The 25,114-nt window shown below is 46.2% G+C and overlaps 1 protein-coding gene and 1 long non-coding RNA gene across 2 annotated transcripts; one reads left to right on the forward strand and one right to left on the reverse strand.

Moving 5' to 3' along the window:
* Positions 1-681: 681 nt before the first annotated feature.
* On the forward strand, positions 682-3,775 carry LOC119253078 (uncharacterized). Its single transcript, XR_005126983.2, has 3 exons — positions 682-800; positions 1,342-1,445; positions 3,625-3,775. It is a non-coding gene; the product is annotated as an uncharacterized LOC119253078 (long non-coding RNA).
* Positions 3,776-16,614: 12,839 nt separating this feature from the next.
* NHLRC1 (NHL repeat containing E3 ubiquitin protein ligase 1) lies at positions 16,615-23,155 on the reverse strand. The gene is made up of 2 exons (XM_037521006.2): positions 23,027-23,155; positions 16,615-20,653 (listed from the first exon to the last, which is right to left on the reverse strand). The coding sequence occupies exons 1-2, from the start codon at positions 23,153-23,155 to the stop codon at positions 19,202-19,204; spliced, it is 1,581 nt and encodes a 526-aa protein (XP_037376903.1). The 3' UTR covers positions 16,615-19,201.
* Between the last annotated feature and the right edge of the window lie 1,959 nt (positions 23,156-25,114).

Raw genomic sequence — 25,114 nt, forward strand, 5'->3', positions numbered from 1 at the left:
GGCCTCCTTGGCTCAGAGGACTAAAATGTGATATGAAGAGGTGTGGTTGACTACACTAGCACCCACATTTACTTTCTCTCTTAATAAAGAGATGATGTTTCTGAACCTGCCTCCATCTCTCTTCTCTCTCACCCCTCAAAATCAAGCCCAAATCCAGGGGGAAGGACATTAGTGGAAGATGTGTCAGTCTTGGTGTGCTGGCTACATTTTGCCTGGCTGATGCCTGCTTAAGGCAGAAGTTGTGCCTGCTGGGCCTCCCTGGTGGCACAAGGGGTTAAGCACAACACTGTGAAGCTATCCACAGCCACTGCAGCATGAGTTCGATCCCCAGGCAGGGAGCTACTCACATGGTGCAGCAGACCTCTCCTGCTGCGCCCACTGCTCCCTCAGCAGTGTATTTCAGTCAGGCTGCCTGTTCTGTTCCCCTCCCTGTCTGGTGAATCCTCTCACCCCTGCACCTCTGGCCTGTACCCTGGCTCTTGTATGCATAAATAAATCTTAAAAAAAATTTTTTTTACATGGCTCCTTATGTCTCTCAGCCCAGACCCTGAGATTCTAGATTCTCCTCATACACTCTATCCCTCATATCTCCATTGCAGGCTCCTTGCCCTTCCAAGTGACCTCTTGGTGAGATTCATTATACAAAGCTCAAGCTGCCTCCCTTCTGCAGGTCCCCATACAGTCTCTGAGGAATTTGCATCTTTACCCTGTAGTGAACGTTGGAAGTACAACCCACTACCTGTACAGGATCCTCCTGGTTCTGCCAGCATCAGCCAGACTCTTGCCTTTGGCTTTCTCGGGTATGTGTTAGAATCCCAATCCTGTGTTTTCCCTACCTCCAGGGAAACTTGTCAAGGTCTTTGACTTCTCCTTTTGAACGCCCATTCTCACTTAGCTTACAGTATAGGTAAAAACCTCTGTGTCTTCCCAATTGGAGGGCAATCTGGAAATTTGCTGTACACTTGAAATTTCTCCAAGATACCCCACTTCCCCAGTTTCTTCAACCATGAGTCATTTGTAATCCTAGGAATAAGCTAATACCAGTTTTTGATGTGGTTGTGGCAGACAGTTTTGGTGCCCTGTCCATTGGTCCTCATGGTTGCCTACCTGCAATTCCCTATTTGAGGTGTTGAGGGGAACATAATAAGCCTGGAAACTAATACCCTTGAGCAGCCATACCCAGCTTCTTCAGATGGGACAACTCTGAAACAGATTCTACACTGTCTTCCAGAATTCCCCAATGGGATTAAACCATAGCTGAACACATCGGTAATCTGTTTATTAATGCACCTAAACTGACTTCCGACCTTTCTCTGTTTCACTTCCCCACTCCTCTTACAGACACTTCCTGGAAATACCTCCCAAATAAACTGTAGTCTCAGAGTCTCAACAGGAAGAACCCAATTAAGACCAGCTTCATGGATGTGTGACCTCGGAAGGACCTTGTAACTATCTTAATGTTCTGCTGCAATTATTAACAGTTTTTGAACAAAGAGCCCCATATTTTCATTTTTTACTGGATCCCAAAAATTACGAACTTAGTCGTGAACCCAACCAAAGATGGTGGTCTCGCACTTATATTAGAAATGGGATTCTTCACACCTATTGGGTTTTTCTTGGCCAATGCATGATGGAGAATTCAGAACTGAGTTTTACTCTTTGGTCAGGAGTCTCACTTGACTTTGTGCTATATTTTTACTGGTTATCACATAGCTCAATGATTATTCCTTAAAGTTCTAAAGAAAGGTTATTATTGTTGGAATGTGTTACCATGAGTGCTATGCCAGACCTGGGTTCATTATTGCAATTCCATAGACTTTGATTTCCCTGTAGAAAAATTTCCCTGACTTCTTAACACTTCTCTCAGTCCTTTCAATCAATACTTAGACATGTGGAAGCATTTCAAGTGGGAATAGTCACTTGGCTCAGATTCTTCAGTTTCTCATCATATTTGTATTAATACACCCTCAACCCATGAAAATCTGTTCTCATGAGGAAGTGATTAAAAGAAATGTGAGAGTGTTTCTGTGGAGCTGAGACTGCCCTGAGAGAATATCTGTTGTTAAAATCTAGACTTCGGCAAAAAGAGGGAATTCTTCTCATGAGCTGTTAGTGGGTTAAACCAAAGCATTTCACACCCCCAGGGGCTATGCTGTGAATGGACAGGGAATCCCCTCTTTCAGACAGTCAACACCCCTCCTCAAGTAAGCTTTCTACTTTCCAGATATAACATCAACACATCTTCACTCCTTTTCTCTTACTCCACAGTAAGATCAGTCTTTTCAACTAAGAAACCCACCCCCCAAAGAATGTCTAAATATCAGAAATTATTGAATGCAGGTGGGAAATGGAATTTGAACTCTCTGAAAAGGAAAAATTAAGATTTCTGCATTGGAGGAAAAAGTGGGCCAGAGGACCCCTGGTTTTTAAGATTTCAGGTTTTTTTTTAAGATTTATTTATATATACAAGAGCAAAGGTACAGGTCAGAGGCTCGGGAGGGTGAGAGGACTCACCAGAGACAGAGCGGGGAGCAGAACAGGCAGGAGGACTGACATACACTGCTGAAGGGAGCAGCAGGCGCGACAGGAGAGGTCCGCCGCCCCGTGTGGGTATCTCCTTGGCTGGCCGGGAATCGAAACCACACTGCAGGGGCTGTGGATAGCTCCATAGCACTGCGTTCAACCCGCTGCGCCACTGGGGAGACCCCAGATTCCAGGTTTTGTTCTAGGTAGTGAGTCAGTTGTTGGATGAAATGAATTCCGTTTCGTTCACACTTGATCTTGTTGTGCCATGATTTAATGATAATGCAAATGGTGTGTATCAGAATAACAATTACCATTTTTTGAGTGTTGAATACATGCCAGTCATCTCCCACAAGTGTGCTCTCATGAATTTAAAATCAGGATTTATGCTGCAGGCTGCAGATGAGGGAAGTGAGATTCAGGAAGTCCAACTTACCAGCAGGCATATTCCAAGTGGGTGTATCGATCTTGCCATGTATGCCCGAGGCCCTAGGTTATATTACTTGCCTGTAAAAGAGATCATTTCAGTGGCTCAGGTGTTATTTACAAGTCTTGTCACAGTCATTTTTCCACCACTTGATTTCTTAGGAGTCCAGCCTAATTTCCATTGGGCCTTAGGTTTCTACTAATTGTAGCATTAACTTGCTGGTCAGGAAAAACACAAACACCAACAGCCAAAAGACCTTGAGGGAAATAGGGGAAAAAATCTGCTGAAAAACAACATGTAGATTTAGTTACATGGGAAGGGTTGATGGCATCTCCTGTAGATGCAACTTTATTCTTTTGGTCTGCACACTGTTATTTCTTCCTTCTGTGCCTTTGCTGTGTCCTCTGCCAGCCCCTGGTAGTCATGCCTACTCACCCCTCTGTGCCTCTGTGTAGACAGAATTTCCTCCAGGAAGCCTTCCTTGGTTTCTCCCACTGGCTGGTCTTGGATTGGGCCACAGTGTTTAATCATTGCTCCATAGTGCTTCCCAGACTCATTGCACAGAAGTCTACACTATTACAGTAGCCTGTCTAGTGACCTACATCTCCCACTGGATTGTAAGCTTGTTGAGAGCCGGTGTGACACCGTTTTCCATCTCTAACCTTTGCACACAGTTGCCAGTTCCTACTGAACCTCTGAAGAATGACTATCTGACTGACTCACTGCCTCACCAAACACAGGATCTCCTTCTCAAGAAATATGACCCTTTAGCCTCTCCAAGGGAGGATGTACAGGAAGAGGCATTGACTGCACAAAGAAGACCACTTCCTGGTGAGTGAAAATAGCAGCTGGTCAAAGCCCAAGTGTGATTTGAAAGGGAACATTTGTTAGCAGACCCACCCTTGGGCTGAGCTAGTTTTTATTTGAGGGTGTGTCAGTCCCTTTTGTCAGCTGTTACACCCCAGAAGAAGGGGTTATTTGCTTCCATTGTAAATGAGGAAAAGATATAGCCACCTGAGTCTCCAATCTTTTGAGTTAAGGACTTAAATTGTAGACATAATAGTATCTCGGGATAATGAACTTAAGTGACCATGGGACCTCGGGATAAATGTAAGACAATCGCTCTGACTTTCATCAGTTCAGCCTTTAGGTTTTATTGAGAGATGCAAAAGTGGACACATTCTGGAAGCCGAGTTAGCAATGGCTTTCAGTTAGAACTAGATTCAGATTCTTAGACCAGTCCCTTAGCTTTAGTTTGCCATTGAGCAATAGAGAGATTATAATACACTGTTTTATAGTATTGCTGTGAAGTTTAAATGACTTCATCTGTATTCAAGGCACCTAAAAGGAGATCGTCAATGTGTGTTTCTTCCTTTGCCTCCCTACTTGCTTAGCTTGAGAGCCTTCATGTGGAAGCTAATCTTTTTTTTTTTTTTTAATAGAGGCATGTTCTATTTATTTATTTATTTTATTTGTTTGTTTGTTTTTGTTTGTTTGTTTTTATACATGCACTGGGTACAGTCAGAAGCGCAGGAGGGTGAGAGAATTCACCAGAGCGGGGAGCAGAGCAGGCAGAAGGACCGAAGTACACTGCTGAGGGGAGCAGCGGGCGGCAGGAGAGGTCTGCGCGCCATGTGGGACCCTCCTCTGGTGGCCGGGGAGCAGCCGGGGATCGAACTGGTGCTGCGGAGGCCACAGGCAGCTTCGCAACCCAGCAGTCAACCACTGTGCCACCAGGGAGGCCCGGAAGCTAATCTCTTCCGAGATTTCCAGTGGTTTAAGAATCAACCAAGATCCCCATTATAAGGCAGCTTCATGGCCCTACCCCAGGGATGATGATACAGTGGGTCTGGGTTACCACTATGAAAATTCATTTTGTTAATATTTTTTTTTGCATATAATATAAATTCACTATGCTTTTTTAAAGATTTATTTATTTATGCATACAAGATCTGGGGTACAGGTCAGAGGTGTGGGGTGTGAGGATTCACCAGAGACAGTGGGGAATAGAACAGGCAGAGGTACTGAAATACACTGCTGAGGGGAGCAGCGGGGGAGACAAGAGAGGTCTGCTGTGCCATGTGGGTAGCTCCATGGCCAGGGATTGAACTTGTGCTGCAGAGGCTGCAAATAGCTTCATAGGTTGCGTCTTAACCCCTTGCACCACCAGGGAGGGCCAAATTCACTGTTTTTTAATGATGTTAACAGCCATTAATGAGTACTGCCTAGATTCATTACTCAACTGTTGTGTTAAAATATTAAAATTTTATCGCTCCCACTTCATTCAAGTAGGGTATTTCTATAAGGAAATACTTAACAACTATTTAGGTATCTAAAATATAGGTTTGTTTAATAACGTATTTATTTATATATATTTAACATCATTGTTCATTTTTCTACAATGCATGCTTTCTTCTCTCCAGTGTAGTCCCCGTAAAATTCCCACCACAATCCCTTGTGCTCTTCCCTCCCCTGTTTTGATCCCTCTACCTCTCCCTCTCTTGCAGAATGACTGATTTATAGTTGCCTGCTAGTTTTGTTTTTTTTATTATTATTATTATATTTCCTGATCCCTTATTTGGTTCCCCTATATTCCTGCTATAAGTGAAACTATCCAATATTTTTCTTTTTCCTTCTGGCTTATTTCACTGAGCATTATCCTTTCTAGCTCCATCCATGTTTCTGCAAATGGCATTAGTTTATCTTTTTTTTTTTAATATAGACGCATGTTTTATTTATTTATTTATTTGTTTGTTTGTTTGTTTATACATGCACTGGGTGCAGTCAGAAGCGCGGGAGGGTGAGAGAATTCACCAGAGCCAGAGCAGGGAGCAGAGCAGGCAGACTGACGAAGTACACTGCTGAGGGGAGCAGCGGGCGGCAGGAGAGGTCTGTGCGCCATGTGGGACCCTCCTTTGGTGGCCGGGGAGCAACCAGGGATCGAACTGGCGCCATAGAGGCCGTGGGTAGCTTCGCAACCCAGCGCTCAACTGCTGCGCCACCGGGGAGGCCCGAGTTTATCTTTTTGTTTGCTGAGTAGTATTCCATTGTGTATATGTACCACATCTTCTTGATCCAGTCGTGTATTTTTTGGGTATTTGTGTTGTTTCTTACCTATTGTAAATAGTGCTGCAATAAACATAAGAGTAAAGGTACCCTTTGGAATTAAAGTATTTGTGTCCTTTGGGTAGATTCATAGGAATAGAATTGCTGGGTCATATGGTAGTTCCATTTTTAGTAGTTTGAGGAAACTCTAGACAGCTTTCCATAGTATTTGGGCCAGTTTGCACTCCGACCAGCAGTGCAGGAGATTTCCTTTTTCTCCACATCCTCGCCAGCATTTGTTGTTGCTAGTTTTTGTAATATGTACCATTCTCACTGGTGTCAGATGGTATCTCGTGTTTTTGATTTGCATTTCCCTGATTATAAATGATGTTTAACATTTTTTCAAGTACCAGTTGGCCATTTGCATTTCCTCTTTGGAGAAGTGTATTTTTTAGCTCTTCTGCCCACTTTTTGATTGGATTGTTTACTCTGTTTTTGTTAAGTCTTGTGAGTTCTTTGTAGATCTTGTGATCAGTCCCTTATCAGTTGCATGGAGAGCAAAAATTTTCTTCCAATCAGCAAGGTCTCTTGGTTTTGGTTAATGTTTCTTTTGCCATATGGAAACTTTATAGTTTGATGTAATCCCATCTGTTTATCTTTTCTTTCACTAAAAAAGTTCATTTTTAATAGTTGTGCTGTTACAGGGCAGAGAGTGGGGCACCCCAGAACCCCCAAACCTACCTGCTCTAACTAGGTTCTGCCATCCACTGCAGTAAGGCAGAACATACTCTAGTGCTTAAGATCTTTAATGGAAAGGAACTTTAATGAAATTAGCGTGCAACAAAGAGAAGGGAAAATATATAGTTTTCAAATCAAGTGCTCGAAGCTATCCCTCTACTTGTGGGTAAACATCCAGCCAAACAGGGTTGGCCCAAAGCAGGGCCACTGAGGCCTGAAAGCCTGCCACAAATCTGAGGCACCTCCTGGCAGGGGGCGGGGGGCACATAAGAAAGGGGCCAAGGGGCCCAGCATATCTGGGACAGAAGGAGCAAAATCAAAATCAAGATAAAAGCTGCCATTGTCACCTCCCCATGGGTCTCACCCACATCTGTGTCACCCCATCTACGACCAAAAGGCAAGCGCAGTTTCGTCACGTGTCTCTAGGCTCCATGTGCCTCCTCCAGGGCTCCTTCTGGCTCCATCCTGCTTCCTTCCTTCCTCAGTCTCCTCTGCAGCTTCTCCTCCTTTCTCAGCCCCAGGGCAGGGAGCCTGGAACCTCCCCTTTCCCTGAGGAACATCCTGTAACAAGTACATATCTGTTGACCAACCTTTTGCAAAATCCCCACTGAGAGTTGCAGTAAATGGGGCCTTAGCTTGACTCCCCTTTCCAGGCACTCCGAGGGCAGTTTGCCAAAGAATTCCCACAGGGGCTCTCCAAAAGGCTGATAACTAGGTATGCTCTATTCTGGAACCTCTCCCAATTCTTCTTATCCACCCTCCCCCTCTTCTTAAGCATCATTGGAATTTGGAATCACAGGCTCTGATTTTTTTTTTTATTAAACTTTTTTACTTGCTTTCTCTGCTCAGGTGCGGCCCCCATAAATCTCCCACCACCAATCACCCATCAACCATCGCCATAGTCCCTTATGCTCTTCCCACCCCTATTTTGACCCATCTCTCTCCCCCTCCCCTGCTGTATGCCTCAGATCTATAGTTTGGGAATCAGGCCTTTTGAAATGAAATCTGTTGCTTTAGGGTGCTGGCACTCTGTAGCTTCCTCACTTTTGTCCTGCCATCACCCCTCTGCATCTATTCAGCATTTTTTTTTTATTGTGGTAAAACATACATAATATGAAATTGCCATTTTTTAGTGTACTTGCACAGACGTATTAAGTATATTCATTGCTGTGCAATCTGGTTCCAGAACTTTCTTCATCTTGCAAAACTGAATGTCTGTACCTACTCAACAACTCCCCACCCTCCTATCTCCCAGCTTCTGGCACCCCCATTCTATTGTCTGTCTCCATGGACGTGAACCTTCTAGGTACGTGAAACTCCAATGGAATTGTACTGCATTTGTCTTCATATGACTGGCTTATTTCCTTCAGCGTGTTGTCCTCAAGGTTCGGTCATGCTGCAGCAAATGTCAGAATTTCCTTCTTTGTTGATGCTGAATTGCATTTCCTTGTGTGTGTAGACCACATTTGTTTATCCGGACATCCTTCAGCAGACACTTGAGTCGCTTCCATCTTTGGGTTATTGTGGATAATGTTGCTATAGACAAATAACTCTTCAAGACCCTGCTTTCAATTTTAGGGTTCTCAACACTGAAGTGGAATTTCTGAATCATATGAGAATTCTGCTTTTAATTTTTGGAGGCATTTCCCTATTGTTTTTTTTACTAGGGCTGCAACATATTACATTCCCACCAGCGGTGCACAAATGTCCCAGTTTCTCCCTATTCTGACACTGGTAATTTTCTACTTTGTTTTTGTTTGATGGTGTGTGAGGTCACATCTCATTGTGTCATGTCTCAGCATTTTCTTAGTGATTAGTGATGTTGAACATCTTTTCACGTGCTTGGTGACCATTTTATATCTTCTTTGGAGAATTTCAACAAAAGCTTTTTGGTTGTCTGTGACTGTTCTATCCAATAACCATCCTCCTGGCTGACCTCTGAATTTATTTCTCCCCAATGTGACTCATCAATAAGTTCTGGTTAATCTAAGTCAATGGTTCTCAATGTTGGCTGCACATTAGAGTCACCGGGGATAGCTTCTAAACAGAACCATGCCTGGATCACCTTCCTAGACCAATTAAATCAAAATGTCTCGAGGTGGTCCTGGGCATTGGTGTTTTTGGAAGTTTCTTGCTTAACCCCGGATATTAATATTCAAATAGGCTGCCAGGCATATGAACCACTTTTCTACATCAACCACAGTAATACCATTCTTCTTGGGTTGGGATTGGTCATATTTCTTGTAGCTAGTCAATGTGATATGATGGCTTCTAGAAAAGAGTTACTGTTTCCTAAAACAAAACACGGGACACAGTAGGCCATGAAATGGAAGGGTTTCTATTCCACTAAGTATGTCCTCTTACAACTATGAGAAGCACTAGCTTGAGGGTGACCTGGGTAGAGACAGAGCCAGAAACTATTAAAAAACCTGGGTAGCTGATAATGTTTCCTTGACCCACCTTGGAGCTTGCCTACTTCTGTGATTCCACTGAAGATAATAAATGTCCTTCCCATTTAAGCTGCTTTGAGTTGGGTGGTCTGTTACTTGCTATTGAAAGTATCCCAACATTACACTTACTATGTGCTAGGAATTTTAGGAAAGCCTAGAGCTATCCTTGGGGAGAATCTGTTACAATAGAGGGAAGGAAAAGAGACATTATCTTGAAGAGACTTAAATCTGGATTCTCATAGTAAAAGTGTGAAGCTCATTGTCCAAAATTTTTAGACTTCAGGAAGACCCCAATGAGACAAAAAGTCAGGAAAACATGGTAGTAGCTGAGCAATTAATAGTCAGATGAGAACTGGAGCCATTTTGAACTTAAATCCTCTCACTGCCTTAACATGACCTCTGGTCAAGGCCAAGTCCTTAAATCTGGGTCAGTTATAAAGTTTGGATGCAACATGACGAGAGAAAGTTGTATTCATGAGAACATTCTTACTCCAAACCACAGAAATCCTTAGAGATTTAATTGAATACCCTGGTGTGATACCTGAGCCCAAACAAGTAACTTATTTAAACTAATGGCCAGTGAGACCGTACTTATCAGGTTCCATGATTCTCAGGTTTATAGGAGGAGTAAACTTTACCTTCTTTTCTGGACTGGTTGTTATCAGATCAGCCATCACTTCTGGAAGTTTCCTTCCACCTTTGAGAGCGGCCTGTGGGGAGGCAGTGGCTGTCAACATTGAGCGAGCCCAAAGGCACAGCTGGGTGAGGGGTACATGGGATTCTCTGTGGACTGGTCACAATTTTCTGCCATATGCCAATTAAAATGTATGTTTAAGACTGACAAATCCTAAGCTATACCAAAATGTTTACAAACGACAAATAATCAGCTGCTCACTAACAGCACTGTGTTACTAGAACCAACCCCGGGAAGGTCCAGTTCCATATAAAGCTTGAAAAGTGTAAATGTTGTTACAGGGCAACCCCAAAGGGAAGTGGAGTGACCTGGATATGAATCCTCACCTGCAAGTTTAAGAACTCAAGACAAGCCTTAAGGTCAGGCACACAGGGAAAGGTGAGTAAAAAAAAAATACTTACAAGGTAAATGAGAAGAGGCAGGAGAGAGAGAGAGAGAGAGAGAGAGAGAGAGAGAGAGAGAGAGAGAGAGCTATTAATTGGTCAATATGTCCTACCACTAATGCTGTCACCCCAGGTGCATGCTGAAGGTAGGCAAACGCCAAGCCTCCTGCAGGCCCAAATATGCTCAATTTTATTTTATTTTATTTTATTTTATTTTATTTTGTTTTATTTTATTTTAATTTTTTAAGATTTATTTATTTTTTTATTTATACAAGAGCCGAGTACAGGTCAGATGCATGGGAGGGTGAGAGGATTCACCAGAGACAGAGTTGGGAGCAGAACAGGCAGACTGATGAAAGACACTGCTGAGGGGAGCAGCAGGCGAGACAGGAGAGGTCTGTTCGCCATGTTGGTTGCTCCGAGGTCGGCCAGGATTGAACCGGCACTGCAGAGGCTGCCGACAGCTTCACAGCGCTGCGCTGAACTGCCTGCGCCACCAGAGAGGCCCATGTGCTCAATTTTACACCAAGCATCACTGCTTATCTCTACCCTTAGATCCCAGCAACACCCCTTCAGGAAGTTAAGAGTCATGGCAGATTCATGGCATGATGGGAGCTGTAATCCTAGGTGCCTGGGATATCTTTGGGGTGGAGATGGTGGTGGAGTCCATAAAACATTAGTGGGTGGAGTTCATTCAAGACCTACTCTTCCCCCAAAAGTATGTGTCCAAGGAAGCCCTTGAAGTAGAAGATATTAAAAGCATACTTACCACCAACTTTTCATAAACTATTTTCTGATGTATCTTGTAGATAGCCTCACAATCTGAAAGGAAAACTGGCAAGTATAAAGTTTGTTCACATTTCCATCCATCAATTATTCACACCCGGACTGTGGAATTGTGGCCTCTAGTGAAGTCAAGGTCTGTGTTGGTAATCCCAAAATTCCTCAAAAGAGAGATTTACACAAAATGCATCACAGTTTCAGAATGAATGTGAGAAATGTTGGGGTGGAAGGGTAAAGAGAAAATGCACAGTGTTCATTTATTTGTATCAGTTTTACTATTGGTCCTAACAGTTTCACCCACAGAAGCCACACGGTGGAGCCAAGGATGCTGCCATTCATTCTATGAAGAACCTTGCAGATAAGGGCCTCCCTGGCCATCCCCCAAGGGGTTAAGGCACAGGACTATGAAGCTACCAGCTGAGTTTGACCCCCAGGCAGGGAGCCAACCTCAGAAGCAGAGCATACTTCTCCTGTCTTACCCCGCTGCTCCCCTCAGCAGTGTATTTCGTCAATCTGCCTGTTCTGTTCCCCGCTCTGGCTCTGGTGAATCCTCTCACCCACCAAAACCTCTGTCCTGTACCCTGGTTCTTTTATGCATGAATAAATAAATCTTAAAAAAAAATAAAACACGGAGAAAGAAGACCAAAGAAAAGGGCAGAAATGAACTGAGGAGAAAGCTGGCCACATAGCCTTGGGCAAAATATGAAAATTCATGCATCTGATGCAGCATTTCCCAGACCATGAGATTTGTGGTCAGATAAATTTGGGGGGGGGGAACCCCACTGTATCCTACAGCTAACTAACATGTTTTGTAATTTATCATGTAAAATACCTTAATAAGAAACTCTTGAGAAATGGTGCAATAAAGAAGCCCATTGAATTCATAAATTTATCTCTAAAAAGACCCTTTTCTTCCACACACTGCAACCCCATTCTAGCAACATCCTGAAGGGCTGAGTTCTACACAATACATTTATCATATGCTGCTCTATGCAGCAAGGGAATCTACTGGCCACAAGAAAAGCATTTCCATATAGGAGGAAGCATGAAGGCAGGAAAAAGCCAACCTAGGCTAGGTGTCAGGAGAGCTGACATCAGCGGCTGACACGTTCCAATTCTGCAGATCTATGAAGAAAAAATCGCTATGTGCAACTTAGATTGCTGAAAATCCAAAATCAGAGAGAATTCAAATGGCAGTGAGGCTTAGAATTCTGGGGCTTTTTGCTAAGAAGATTAATTACTTGTCCAAGTTACTTAACCTTTTCAGACTTCAGTTTACTCATTTATGAAATAAGGGACTTAGACATCAATGTCTTTGTGCTCCTGGCAAACTTTAAAACCTTATGTATCCAAGAGTTCTGATAACCCAAAATAATCCTTTCAAATGGTACCAGGTGATTCTCTTCCTACCTGTCAAAAAAGTCAAACGACATTGACTCAAACTCAGCACTTGAGGGGACCAAATTATTTTCTTCCACTTGGACATCTGAACACACACTGTAAACCATTTTTCTGTTGCCTTGACATAAGAGGTAAAGCAAAATCAGAGTGTGTGGGCCTCCCTGGTGGTGCAGGGGTAAAAGTCTCAGCGCTATCAAGCTATCCCCAGCCACTGCGGCACGAGTTTGATCCCCGGACAGGGAGGTGACCCACACGGCGCAGCAGACTCTCCTGTCTCGCCCACTGTTCCCCTCAGCAGTGTATTTCAGTCAGTCTGCCTGTTCTGCTCCCCATTCTGTCTCTGGTGAATCCTCTCACCCCCCATACCTCTGGCCTACACCCCAGTTCTTGTATGCATAAATCTTTTTTAAAAATCCCAATTCTGACAGTCCTGGTCTCTAGCAGCTTTCCTTAAGTTAGGACGTGTCTCAGTGGAGCACAGCACTGGATAGAGGCAAGGAAGTCCAAAGCTACAGAGCTAGGGACCAACACATAGTACCTACGTGGGGGCAACAAAACTGAGGGCACAAAGTCAACCCATTTAGCCTACCTGGGAGTCAGTAATGAGGCTCTGCCCTGGATGGAAGACCCCAGGCTCCATGAGAGAAACCTTTAGCTAGAAGCTTCTCTTACTGCTCCTGCTGGGGCAGGAGCCAACTTCCAAGAGTGCCAGGAGGAGAGCTGCAGGGGGGAGCCCAATCTCCTCATGAGGGAGATGGTAATGAGTTAGCTTGGCTGGAAGAGAGCATGGAAGCTGGTGAAGGTCATATCCTCACAGGACGCCTTTCATTGACAGTGGTCACATGAAGAGATGGTGCTGAATATTACTCATAAATTATTTGGTAAGTTTCGCAACAAAAATAAGTCCTCATAGACCACTTATGCCCTGCCTCTCCCCACAGAAATACTTAATTCTGACAGGTTGTGAAATACCTGTCAAATCACATTATCGAGAGTGGTCTCCACTGAAATAGAGAAATAATCCCAGATATTCTGACCATGTACTTGGTGCCTGGAGTTCAAATTGTTCAGGTTCCCTATTTCTCTTGCACTATTCTTTTTTTTTTTTTAAGATTTATTTTTAGGGCCTCCCTGGTGGTGCAAGGGGTTAAGATGCAACCTATGAAGCTCGCCACAGCCACTGCAGCAAGAGTTCGATCCCCGGGCAGGGAGCTACCCACATGGCACAGCAGACCTCTCCTGACTCACCCGCTGCTCCCCTCAGCAGTGTATTTCAGTAAATCTGCCTGTTCTGTTCCCTACTCTGTCTCTACTGAATCCTCTCACGACCCACACCTCTGGCCTACACCCTTTCTTGGATGCATAAATAAATATAAATCTTTTATTAAAAAAGATTTATTTTTAACTTTATGCATCCAAGAACTGGGGTATCGGCCAGAGGCAGGGGGTGAGGGGGACACTGAGAGGATTCACGAGAGAGTGGGGAGCAGAACAGGCAGATCTGAAATACACTGCTGAGGGGAGCAGCAGGCGAGACAGGAGAGATCTGCTGCGCCATGTTGGTAGCTCCCTGGCCGGGGATCAAACTCATGCTGCAATGACTGGCAATAGCTTGATAGTGCTGTGTGGCTGCAGTGGCTGCCAATAGCTTCATTGTGCTGAGACTTAACCCCTTGCTCCATCAGGGAGGCCCATCCTACATTGTTCTATGAGGTTATAAGAGGTCGGTGTTGCTGACTTCTGTTACCATACAGTTTCCAATCAATGACACCGAGCTACCATGTGAAATCTTGCCGTCTCTCTTGGTCTCTGCCCAGCAGGCATAGGATAGGTTCACTATCGATTTGGACAGAAGTATAAAGAGAGTCCCAGAGCCCTGGGTGGATTTTTCAGGCTTTAATGCTCTCTCGGGGAACCAGGTACACAGACACACCAGGCAGGGAGGCTGGCATGCAAGAAGGCAGGCACAGGCCGGGTGGGGGAGCTGGGATGCAAGAGGCAACCAAGCATCCTAGCCCTCCACGTATCTCTGCACTCTTTCTCTGGGCTCTTTGACGTTCTCTCTCCCACGTTGCTTCATGGTCTCACCTCTTCTGCAGTCGCAGGCTTGTCCTCTCATAGCTGCCACTGCCTTTAACCAGCCTCTAGGCTCAGGTGTGCACTCTTGCACATACATGCACACCCATGTTCTAGGCATCCACAATCAGGCACGTGTGCCCAGCACCCATGCTCCCAAGAGCCTTCAGCATCAGCACAATCAAGACCGCAGGTGATAGCCTCAGAGGCTACTGGTGTAAAAATCCTGATTGATTCATTTACTCTACATTTACCTTGAATGTTTTGTCTCTGGTCCCTTGGCAAGTGTGCAGGAGCCAAGCCAGCTGGGGTGTTGAAGATGGGGAATTTGAGGGCCCAGTAGTACTCAGTGCCAAGGCATCCAATGAAGACTGGCTCCCTGGGCCTGTGGTGGGTGCAGAGCATTCAGAGGTGTCCCTCGCACAGAAGGAGACGGGACACCTCCAACGACATCTCTGAATTAGGGAAATATTTATTATGCCAATTTGATGTCTCCTCCCATAAAATCTGTGGTTGCCGTGGTGATGGGATATTATAAAATATTTCATGGTGGATATATACAAATGAACAATGATGTAAAATACATTTAAATAAATAAATTATATTAATAAATAAAATATTTTACTGTGGGAAATACTGACTTCAACAGGCTTTGTTCAAAAAGGGTACTTTTGACCTGGTCAGATATTAACCAAGTTACTACTGTGTGTTTCGAGAGATATTATCTGTAAAATATTCTCACTGCTCTGTCAGTGTGTCTTCATGAGAAGGTCCCAGAATCCTGATTGGCTTCAGCTCCTGAGAAGTTGATCCTGGTATTGGTTCACACAGAGAATGAATGCAAACTTGAATATAACTTCACTTTTCATTTGCTTTAGATGAAGCAACCAGTATTTAGGACAGAAAACAGCCTGGAATTCCAGGGTGACATTAGATCTTCCAATATGGCTTCTCAGTTGAGGCCATAGGGCGGTGAGTTACCTTTGCATAATACTTAGCATTCCTTGCTGCATTCTTTGATTTTCACGTTCATCTCCACGCCAGATTATCAGCACCTCAAGAGCATCTTTCTATTCCTATTGCTTTTCACGTTGCTTAACATTGTGTGAGCATAGAGGAAATATTTATTGAATAAATGCTTGCCAAAATCTTTTTATATTTTAAATTGCTTAACTTCCTGTTGAAGTGTAGTTGAGTGAGCTCCACTTGGCCAATATTTCTACAGAAAACAATTATAAACTCTTGGACACACACACACACACACACACACACACCCAAGAAACTTCCCCAGCCACAGGAATTCACTGGCCAAATCTACCAAAAGAATAAGAAATAAGATAAAAGCCACACAAATTCTTTTATTTCCCAGTTCAGCATGCAAGTCCAGCACCACCCTAATGCCAAAACCTAACAAAGACATTACCAAAATCAACTAATCAAAAGCATTTGATAGCCTCATTTGCTTCACTTGCACAGCTTGCAGCTACCAAATTTAGCAAATCAACATACACTACTTCTTACTAACTTCAAATGATGAATTTTGAAATTTGTATGTTAGTCTCCCGAATCATCAGTGTCACAGCCAGTCCAGCTAGATCAAGCTGATAGATCCGTGGTTTGAAAATAGATTGTCTGAGAAAAAAGGCTGTGGTGCTAGAGTCTATTTCGGAACACCTTGCTCATCAGAATGTAGACTGGATAGAGGGTAGAAAGAGCTGACGTGAGGAAATTGGAGCAAGACCCTGGTTTATCTGATTCTACTAGATGTCACCTTTGACCACAGGCACACCAAGCAGCTTACAGGAGTTCTGCCTTTGAAAAGCAGCCAGGGCAGACGTCCCTCCTGGTTAGCTTAAAGACCAAAAAAATCCTGAAAATATACACTAAACTAAACTTTCCTGGTTATAATGCCAACTTTCATATGATTAAAAAGACTAAGAGCTGAATTAGGGGCCAGTTAAATTGTGCTATATAGGATCTTCCTGGTGGCGCTGAGGTTAAGTCTCAGCACTATCAAGCTCTCGCCAGCCACTGAGACATGAGTTCGATCCCCGGCCAGGGAGATAACCCACAAGGTGGGGCAGACCTCTCCTATCTTACCCACTGCTCCCCTCAGCAGTGTGTTTCAGTTAGTCTGCCTGTTCTGCTCCCCACTCTGTCTCTGGTGAATCTTTTCTCTCTCTCTCTCTCACACACACACACACGCACACCACATCTCTGGCATACACCCCAGTTTTTGTATGCATAAATAAATTGCACTGTACAAAATCTGACAGTTTGTCTCTGTAAATTCTAAAGCTTTCATTATAAAACTTGAGACTTATACCTTGTCTCTAACATTTACCCGTGTCCTGCTTTGTCTGGATTCTACTCACAGCAAGACCCAGTCACGGTACCGCTGAACTGCAGGGAGCAGAGGGAACATTTGGTGAAATCCCTCTCTCTGTCTGTCTCTCTCTTCTCTGCCTCCCTTTCTCCCCATCACAGAGACCTCTTATGTTTGGGAGCTCCAAAATTGAACTTCACTTCACTTTGTATAACAGCTTGTAATTTATGTGCTATAGTCAGTGTTTTACAAATTTGGATTATGGAGTGATTTCTAGGAACACCACAGTGATGAGTCAATTCAACTCACAATTGGAAACAGTTTTCTCTAATTAAAAGTGATTAAATATCTTTATGCTCATCTACATTTTCCAGTACTACAACGAACATATGTTACTTGTGCAATCCAGGGACCCGGGGTGGTGATGGCAGATAGTGATGACAGATACACCCCCAAGAGAAGGGCACAAAACAGGAAGGAGATGTAGAAGAGGCCATTGGGTGTCCCCATTTGGAAAGAGTGGAAGTTCTAACCTTTTTTAAAAAAAATATTTGCTTATGCATGCACGCAAGTACAGGCCAGAGGTGCGGGGGGGTGAGAGCATTCACCAGAGACAGAGTGGGGAACAGAACAGGCAGATTGACCAAAATACACTGCTGAGGGCAGCAGCAGGTGAGACAGGAGAGGTCTGCCGTGCCATGTGGGTATCTCCCTGGCCGGGGATCAAACTCGTGCTGCAGAGGCTGCTGACACCTTCATAGATTGCATCTTAACCCCTTGTACCACCAGGGAGGCCCAAATTCCAACCTTTTTACCACTTGCTTGGTTCTCCAGACAACAGTTCCCAATCTTAGTGATTCCCTGAGCGTCACCTCAGGAATATGATGAGACACCAGTGTCACCCTGCATGTATAGGAAATTCCAAGGCTTTTGGAGCTGTGAGCCAGGAACTGTGAATGAAGCCAAATGGGTGAGAAATATGCTTTTTGGTCATCTGAATGACCACAGTGTATTTCCTAGAAATTCGCAGTGTCTCACTAGTGCTGACACAAGTTGGGATGAAGATGTGGGGGAGAAGACACCACAAAGGGACCGCTGGGACTAGTCTGATGAGCCGTGTGACCTAAACTGGCTGCACACAGAGTCACCTGGGACAATTCTTTTAAAGCACCTGCTCTCCCCCAACCGAAACAGGACAGGATTTGGTTAGGTAACTCTCGGGCATCACGTCAGCAGCAACATTAAGTAGGTGTTACCTCAGTCAAGGCTATACTTCAAATTCAAGAAGTATTTAAGTGTTTACCAGAGGCCTAAATGCTCTTAAGTGCCAAGGAAATGTTTACCAAGAACACAGTGGTTGCAACACACGGTCCAAATTTAATTTGCACAGAGAAAATCCCCTTTACAAAAGCACTTAAGGTCACGGCTCATGATAAAAAGACAAGTAAACCTACTTCAGCCAGGAGCCAGTTGCAATGGGATTTAGCTCTTTATTAACTTAAACGTGTAACAGGAATATCATCCAGCCCTCTAGCTAGTAACCTCGGTAATTCAGGACTGTCACCCACACAGGCATTAATCAATTAACCGAGCGGTATTTCCTGAGTGTCTACCTGCGTGTGTGAAGGGGCACAGGTATGAAAAGACACGATTACCTTCTGAATAGCAGTTCAATTGTCTCTCTTATTAGCTCCGGATCCACAGGAACTCCATCTCCTGGGCCTGTAGAGGAGCTGCAAATTGCAGTAAACCAATGGCCACCCATATCCATTTTCTCCTGAAATCTATAAAGTCTCCTATCTTGGTGTAGTCGAGGAAAGAAATAGCAACTTGCAAGTAGAATACACACAGCAGCAACATACAACCACATTTCTCCCACCTCTGAAGTGAACTCACTTAAGAGCAAGGGGTTTTGCGTCAGAATTAAATTCAACTGTGATCGTCACATTCGGTAAATGTGACCTGGGAGTCACAAATGTGACCTTCCTAACTTCTAAAACGGCATTAGTAACAGACACCACCACACTGGGTATTTGCAAGGATTAAATAAGCAAATATTCATCTATTTCTTAGCACAGGGAGTACATACCCAATAAATGGTAAATTTATTCTTCTTTTTTAATACCTGCCTCAACTATTCATCTATTTCTTAGCACAGGGAGTACATACCCAATAAATGGCAAATTTATTCTTCTTCTTTAATACCTGCCTCAACTTTCACAAGCCTATCAGGCAGTCATAATTCTCCCTATTGGAGAAATGAACTTTGGTGGATTATCCAGGGCTAACTAGTTCATTCATCAACGCCGCTCCAGGGCTTCTGACTCCAGACTCGGGGTTCAGGAGTGCACCCCATCAGCCCTCGTCAACCTCATAGACCTTTACAGAATGGGACGCACTGTCCAGCACAAGAAGAGAGCTCTCCTTGGTGAAGGTCAGGGCCACGGGATGGGAAAGACCACATGTGATGATGGGCTTCAGAACTGGAAACTCCTCGGGCTTCCCTAAGCTTAGGACGGCCTGGCTGGAAGTATCCGCAATAATCACGTTTCCCTGCTGATCAAAGGTCACGGCGGAGGCGATTATTTTGGAGGGGAAGAAGAGGCTCAGCCCAAAGGTGTCCACCTGGCGGAGGAGCTGCATCCCGGGGCTGAACACCTTGACGGTGGTGCTGCAGGCGCCCGCCCCCAGCGCCAGGGGGCGCTCGAGGACCGCGATGGCCCCGGTGAGCCAGGACACGGCCACGCCTCGGGGGCTGCACAGGTGAGCTCGCAGCCTCTCGGCTCTGCGCAGCACCCCTTCCGGACAGTCGACTTCCAGGAGGTGCAGCGAACCCGCTTCGGCATCAGTTACCACGACCCCATTCTGAGGGGTGGTGTCCACACCCCAAGGCAGAGAGAACCGCCCTGCGATGACCAGCTTCACCTGGCCGAGGAAATCAAACACCTTGATGGACCGGTCGCCGGCGTCGGTGACAACCACATGGCAGTCGTGGGTGACGGTGACATCCAGCGGGTACCTAATGTCCTGGGCGGCACCTCCCTTCTCCCCAAACTGTTGCGCACACGCTCCCCCGCAGTCAAAGATCCTGACCCGCCTCCGGCCGTCGTGCACCACCACGACCCGCCCGGTCTGGGGACACTGCGCCAGCCCCGTGGGGTTCACCAGCGTCCCCCAGCCGCCGAAGGCTTGGTGGCAGGTGAGGTTCCCGGGGACGCAGGGCGCAGCGCGGGGGGCGCCCGGGGCCGGGCGCAGCGCCGAGCCCAGGAGCTCCAGCAGGTGCAGCACCGGCAGGCAGTCGCTGGTGTCGCCGGCCGGGCAGGCTCGCCGGCAGAAGGGGCACTCGAGGGCCAGCGTGCGCGGGTGCGCCAGGGCGGCCGCGCAGGCCAGGCAGACCACGTGGCCGCAGGGCAGGTTGCGCGGGCGCCGCTGCTGCAGGTGGCCGAACCTCTCGAAGCACACCTTGCACTCGAGCAGGCTGGTCTCCGCCTCCCGCACGAGCGCCCGCAGCGCCGGGCCGCTCCCCGAGGCCTCGGCGCCCGGCGCGCAGCCCTGGGCCATCCCGGGGCGCAGCGCAGCAGCCCGGCCCGACGCAGGCCCGGCCCAGCGGGCGGTCACGGTCACGGCCACGGTCACGGGGCGGGGTCTGAGGCTGGCGGCCAGCGCTGCGGCCATCGCCGCCTGGTGGCCGCGCGAGGTACTGCTGCCCACCTGGCTCCTTCCTGCAGGGGTAGGGCGGATGTCTCCACTCTGCACGCCAGGGGGCGCACCTGTCGGGGACGAGCAGGTCGCTCGCTCTTCAATAACCTGTAAGTGTCAAAGCAAGAACTAGAAGCCAGTCTTTTAATGCCGCTGCCCTGACGCTTCTCATCCGCAGGACTTAGGCCCTGGTCTCATTGCTCATTGTAGGGTAAGGTAAAAAATCAGGCTTTTCTGCCCTCCTGCCATCAGGATAGATGAGGGAACCCTGTGATCCTGGGTGCATGCCTGATGGCGGGCACCTGGAGTGGGTACACCTGCGCTAAGACTGTGCTTTTAAGGGTGGCGTCACAGGGACACAAGAAGCCAAGAAAGCAGCAGCAGAAGCCGAAGAGAAGCCGAGATCACCAGAGAGCCCAGAGAGAGTGAGGATTTGCTGGGGGCTGGGAGGCCTGCCAGCCTCCTGACCCCCCAGCACCCCTGCCTGCCATATGCCTGGTGAACCCCAATAAAAGACCTGCAAAAAGCCACTGAGGACTCTGACTCCTCCTTTACCCGGTCTGCATGGGATCAGGAAACCTGCGCTGTGTCCTGTTCCTTGCCCCTGCACTCATAATTTTTATTTATTTTTTGTACAAGAACTGGGGTACAGGCCAGAGGTGTGGGGGGTGAGAGGATTCACCAGAGACAGAGTGGGGAACAGAACAGGCAGACTGAGGAAATACACTGCTGAGGGGAGCAGTGGGAGAGACAGGAGAGGTCTGTCCCACCGTGTGGGTAGCTCCCTGGCCAGACGGGAATCGAACTCGTGCTGCAGTGGCTGCGCATTGCTTCATAGGTTGTGTCTTAACCCCTGCGCCACCAGGGAGGCCCTCATTGCTCATAATTTTGAGCTGATGGAAAACACCCGCAAAGGCGAGATGTTAAACTTCAAAGGGTGAGGGAGGTGTGTATTTCTCTGTTTTTTTTTTAAAGATTTACTTTATTTATGCATACAAGAGCTGGGGTGCAGGCCAGAGATACGGGGGGGAATGGTGAGGGGATTAAACCTCATGACAATTATATAAGGGTATGCGGGGTTTCATTATCATTTTTCTACAATAGAGTTCATAGAGGTTAAGAGAGGTTCACAGAGACAGAGCGGGGAACAGAACAGGCAGACTGACTGAAACACACTCCTGAGGGGAGCAGCGGGTGAGACAGGAGAGGTCTGCCTCACCATGTGGGTTGCTCCCTGGCCGGCCAGGCATCGAACTCACGGTGCCGAGGCCATGGATTGCCTCATAGTGTGGTGCTTTAACCCCTTGTGCCAACAGGGAGGCCCAGGTATGTGTATTTCCTTTGTATCTCCTATCACGCCAGCTGTAGAAAACATGCTTACCGGTCACTTGTAAAACAAATTCATGTATGAGGGAGGCATGTTGCAAGATAGCCTGAGAAATGCACTGAGTGTGGGTGTCAGAAGTGGGGACTGAGGATGAGAATCCCTTCAAGCACAATTGTTATGAAGTAAAGCTGCTAGTTATTAATAATTGCTATAGAATTTACTCCGTGCCAGCCCTTTTCTGAGTCATTCCTATATATTATTTTATTTTGTTTAAATATTTATTTATTTATGCATACAAGATCTGGGGTACAGGCCAGAAATGCAGGGGCATGAGAAGATTCACCAGAGACAGGGTGGGGAATAGAACAGGCAGACTGACGAAATACACTGCTGAGGGGAGCAGCGGGCGAGACAGGAGAGGTCTGCTGCACCATGTGGGGTGCTCTCTGGCCATCCCGGGATCGAACTCGTGCTGCAGAGGCTGACGGATTGCTTCATAGTGCGGTGCTTAACGCCATGTGCCACCAGGGAGCCCCTGCCTATAGATTATTTTATTTAAATTTTATGGCAATTTGTAGGGTAAGGTAAAAAGTATCAGGCTTTTCTGGCCTCCCACCATTAGGATAGATGACAGAACCCTGCAGTCCCCAATGCATGCCTGATGGCGGGCACCTGGAGTAGGGTGTGGGCATAGGTAGATGGGATTCACCTGGGCCAAGGCTGGGGCTTATAAGGGTGGCGCAGCGGTGTGCAGTGTGGTGGTGCGGTGCAGAGGATGGTGGAGTGCAGCGGAGTATGGAGTGCGAGGGAGTACGCGAGGACGAACAGCAGAGAGCATGAAGACAGCATGGCTGCTAGAACCGGTAAAGATCCTCCCTGGTCTGGGTTGGTTGCGTTACACCTACCCCGGGTCACAGGGGCTGGAATTGAAGCCAGGGGGAGCACACACCGTCCCAGTGGTTTTCAAACTTGCTTGCACATGGGGAATGCCTGGGTCTCATCCCCAGGCGTTTCACAGTCCGTGGCTCCCTGGTGTGGTCTGGGTAGCTGAGGTATTTGTTTTAAAATCTCCTAAGTGATGAGAATGTGCAGCTAAGTTTGAGAACTGTGGCACCATAATCCTTTCAAATGGCAGCAGGTTAAATCCTTCCAACCTCAGTCAAGACCGAGTGCACCGAGATGTGCACTATATGATCAAAAATCTTCAAACAGGAGATAGCATAATCTCTCTGAGGAATCCACTGTGGTTCCACGATCTCTTTTTTAGGCATCCTCTCCCTCATTGTCTTACAGGAGTATCGCCTCTGGCCAAAGACACATCTCAGATAATTTTTTCTTCGATTAGAGATTGTTATCAGTCTCTAATTTGCTACCTCTTATTTGCTAGACTTCTGAGAACACAGGGTGGAGCTTTTTTTTTTTTGTCTTATTAAACCCCCCCAGAGGGAGCTTTAATATAAAGCAAGAAAGAACATTTTCTTATCAAGTGTTACATGATTCAAAGATTATCTGTACATTGGGACACAATAGCCAAGCCAACATTACAATTTCAGACTACAATACATTTCTTGTCCAAAATAATAGCCAACTAGAGTCACATCAAGTAGAAATTACTATCTGAAGTAATCTTTAATCAAGAAACACATTCAGGACACCAAAAATGGAATATTTTTAGAACTTGTATTGTCTAACAGAAATAGGAGACCCACATATATGTTAAATTTTCTTGTCGCCACATTTTAAAAAGTAAAAGCTAGTGCAATTCATTTAATTTCATACTTTATTTACCCCCAAATATTATCATTTTGATGTCACTATAAAATTATTGAGATATTTTAGACTTTTTTTGGTACTAAGTAAAATCCAGTGTATTTTATTTTATTTATTTTTTAAACTGTTTCATTTTTTTAAAAGATTTATTTATTTATTTATAGAAGCACTGGGTACAGTCAGAAGCGCGGGAGGGTGAGAGAATTCACCAGAGCCAGAGCGGGGAGCAGAACAGGCAGACTGATGAAGTACACTGCTGAGGGGAGCAGCGGGCGGCAGGAGAGGTCTGCGCGTCATGTGGGACCCTCACCGGCGGCTGGGGATCGAACCGGCGCTGCAGAGGCTGCGGGCAGCTTCGCAGCCCAGCGCTCAACTGCTGCACCACCAGGGGCGGCCCCTTCAGTGTATTTTACAATTACAACACATCCCTATCCAGACTGATCCCATTTCAAGAGCTCATTAACCACATGTGAATGGTGGCTGTGACCTGGAACAGCCCAAATTTAGACGGATTCTCTGCTGTGCAATAGTGCCTTCTGCACATGCTTTCCGACAGAGTTCATTGACCCTTGACTAGCTTTTAACCTCTCTCTGCTCCAATATTGCTTCAAAATGGATCCAAAAAGCCCAACTCACTGGAAACTGTGGTGGAGATTGGATAGGCCCCAGTGTTACAGTCAGGCTGTCTCTGACTCAGGAGGGCTCAGCATCTTGTTGGCTCCCTGTGGTCCAGCCTCTGTCGTCTTGGTCTTTTGCTGCCCCCATGGGGCGACCAGTAGAACTGCACCAAGAGGCCGCAGGTGTATAGGGAAGTGAGCCAGGCTGGGCTGCTACCAACCCCACACATTTAAGAGTGTCCCCCCTGATGTACTGGGACTTGGTAGGTAGACAGCACTGTGTGGTTCTGGAAAGCATTGTCCACGTGCACAGTCTACCCTAATGATTTGCTGCCCACACACTAATCAATGCATGTAAACTATGAACATAAAGCTGCGTGGCTTTTGATGGGGACTCGTTTTTCTCAATTGCACAAAATCTTCAGCACTAAAAATTTTGTGCCTTTACTGAGGACCCCCGCATTCTAGCTGGGCTTTGCCATCATGTTCTCTGTTGTTTGCTGCCTCTCCAAAGAACACCCCTCCCTTCACACTAGTCCTTCACACATTCACCAGAGACAGAGTGGGGAGCAGAACAGGCAGACTGACTGAAATACACTGCTAAGGGGAGCAGTGGGCGAGACAGGAGAGGTCTGCTGCGCCATGTGGGTAGCTCCCTGGCCGGGGGATCGAACTCATGCTGCAATGGCTGCCGACAGCTTCATAGTGCTGCATCTTAACCCCTTGTGCCACCAGGGACGCCTGAGGCACAACCTTTTAAAGAGGAGCAAAGACTGTAGATACGTCAGCACTGGCTTGTGAGCCTAAAAGAGCAAAAACGTGGTACTTTTGCCAACCTTTTCTGCTGGGTTGGTC

Source organism: Talpa occidentalis, unplaced genomic scaffold, assembly GCF_014898055.3.
Source record: "Talpa occidentalis isolate TD23 unplaced genomic scaffold, MPIMG_talOcc4v2.1 talOcc4.2, whole genome shotgun sequence".
In the NCBI taxonomy this organism is placed as follows: Eukaryota; Metazoa; Chordata; class Mammalia; order Eulipotyphla; family Talpidae; genus Talpa; species Talpa occidentalis.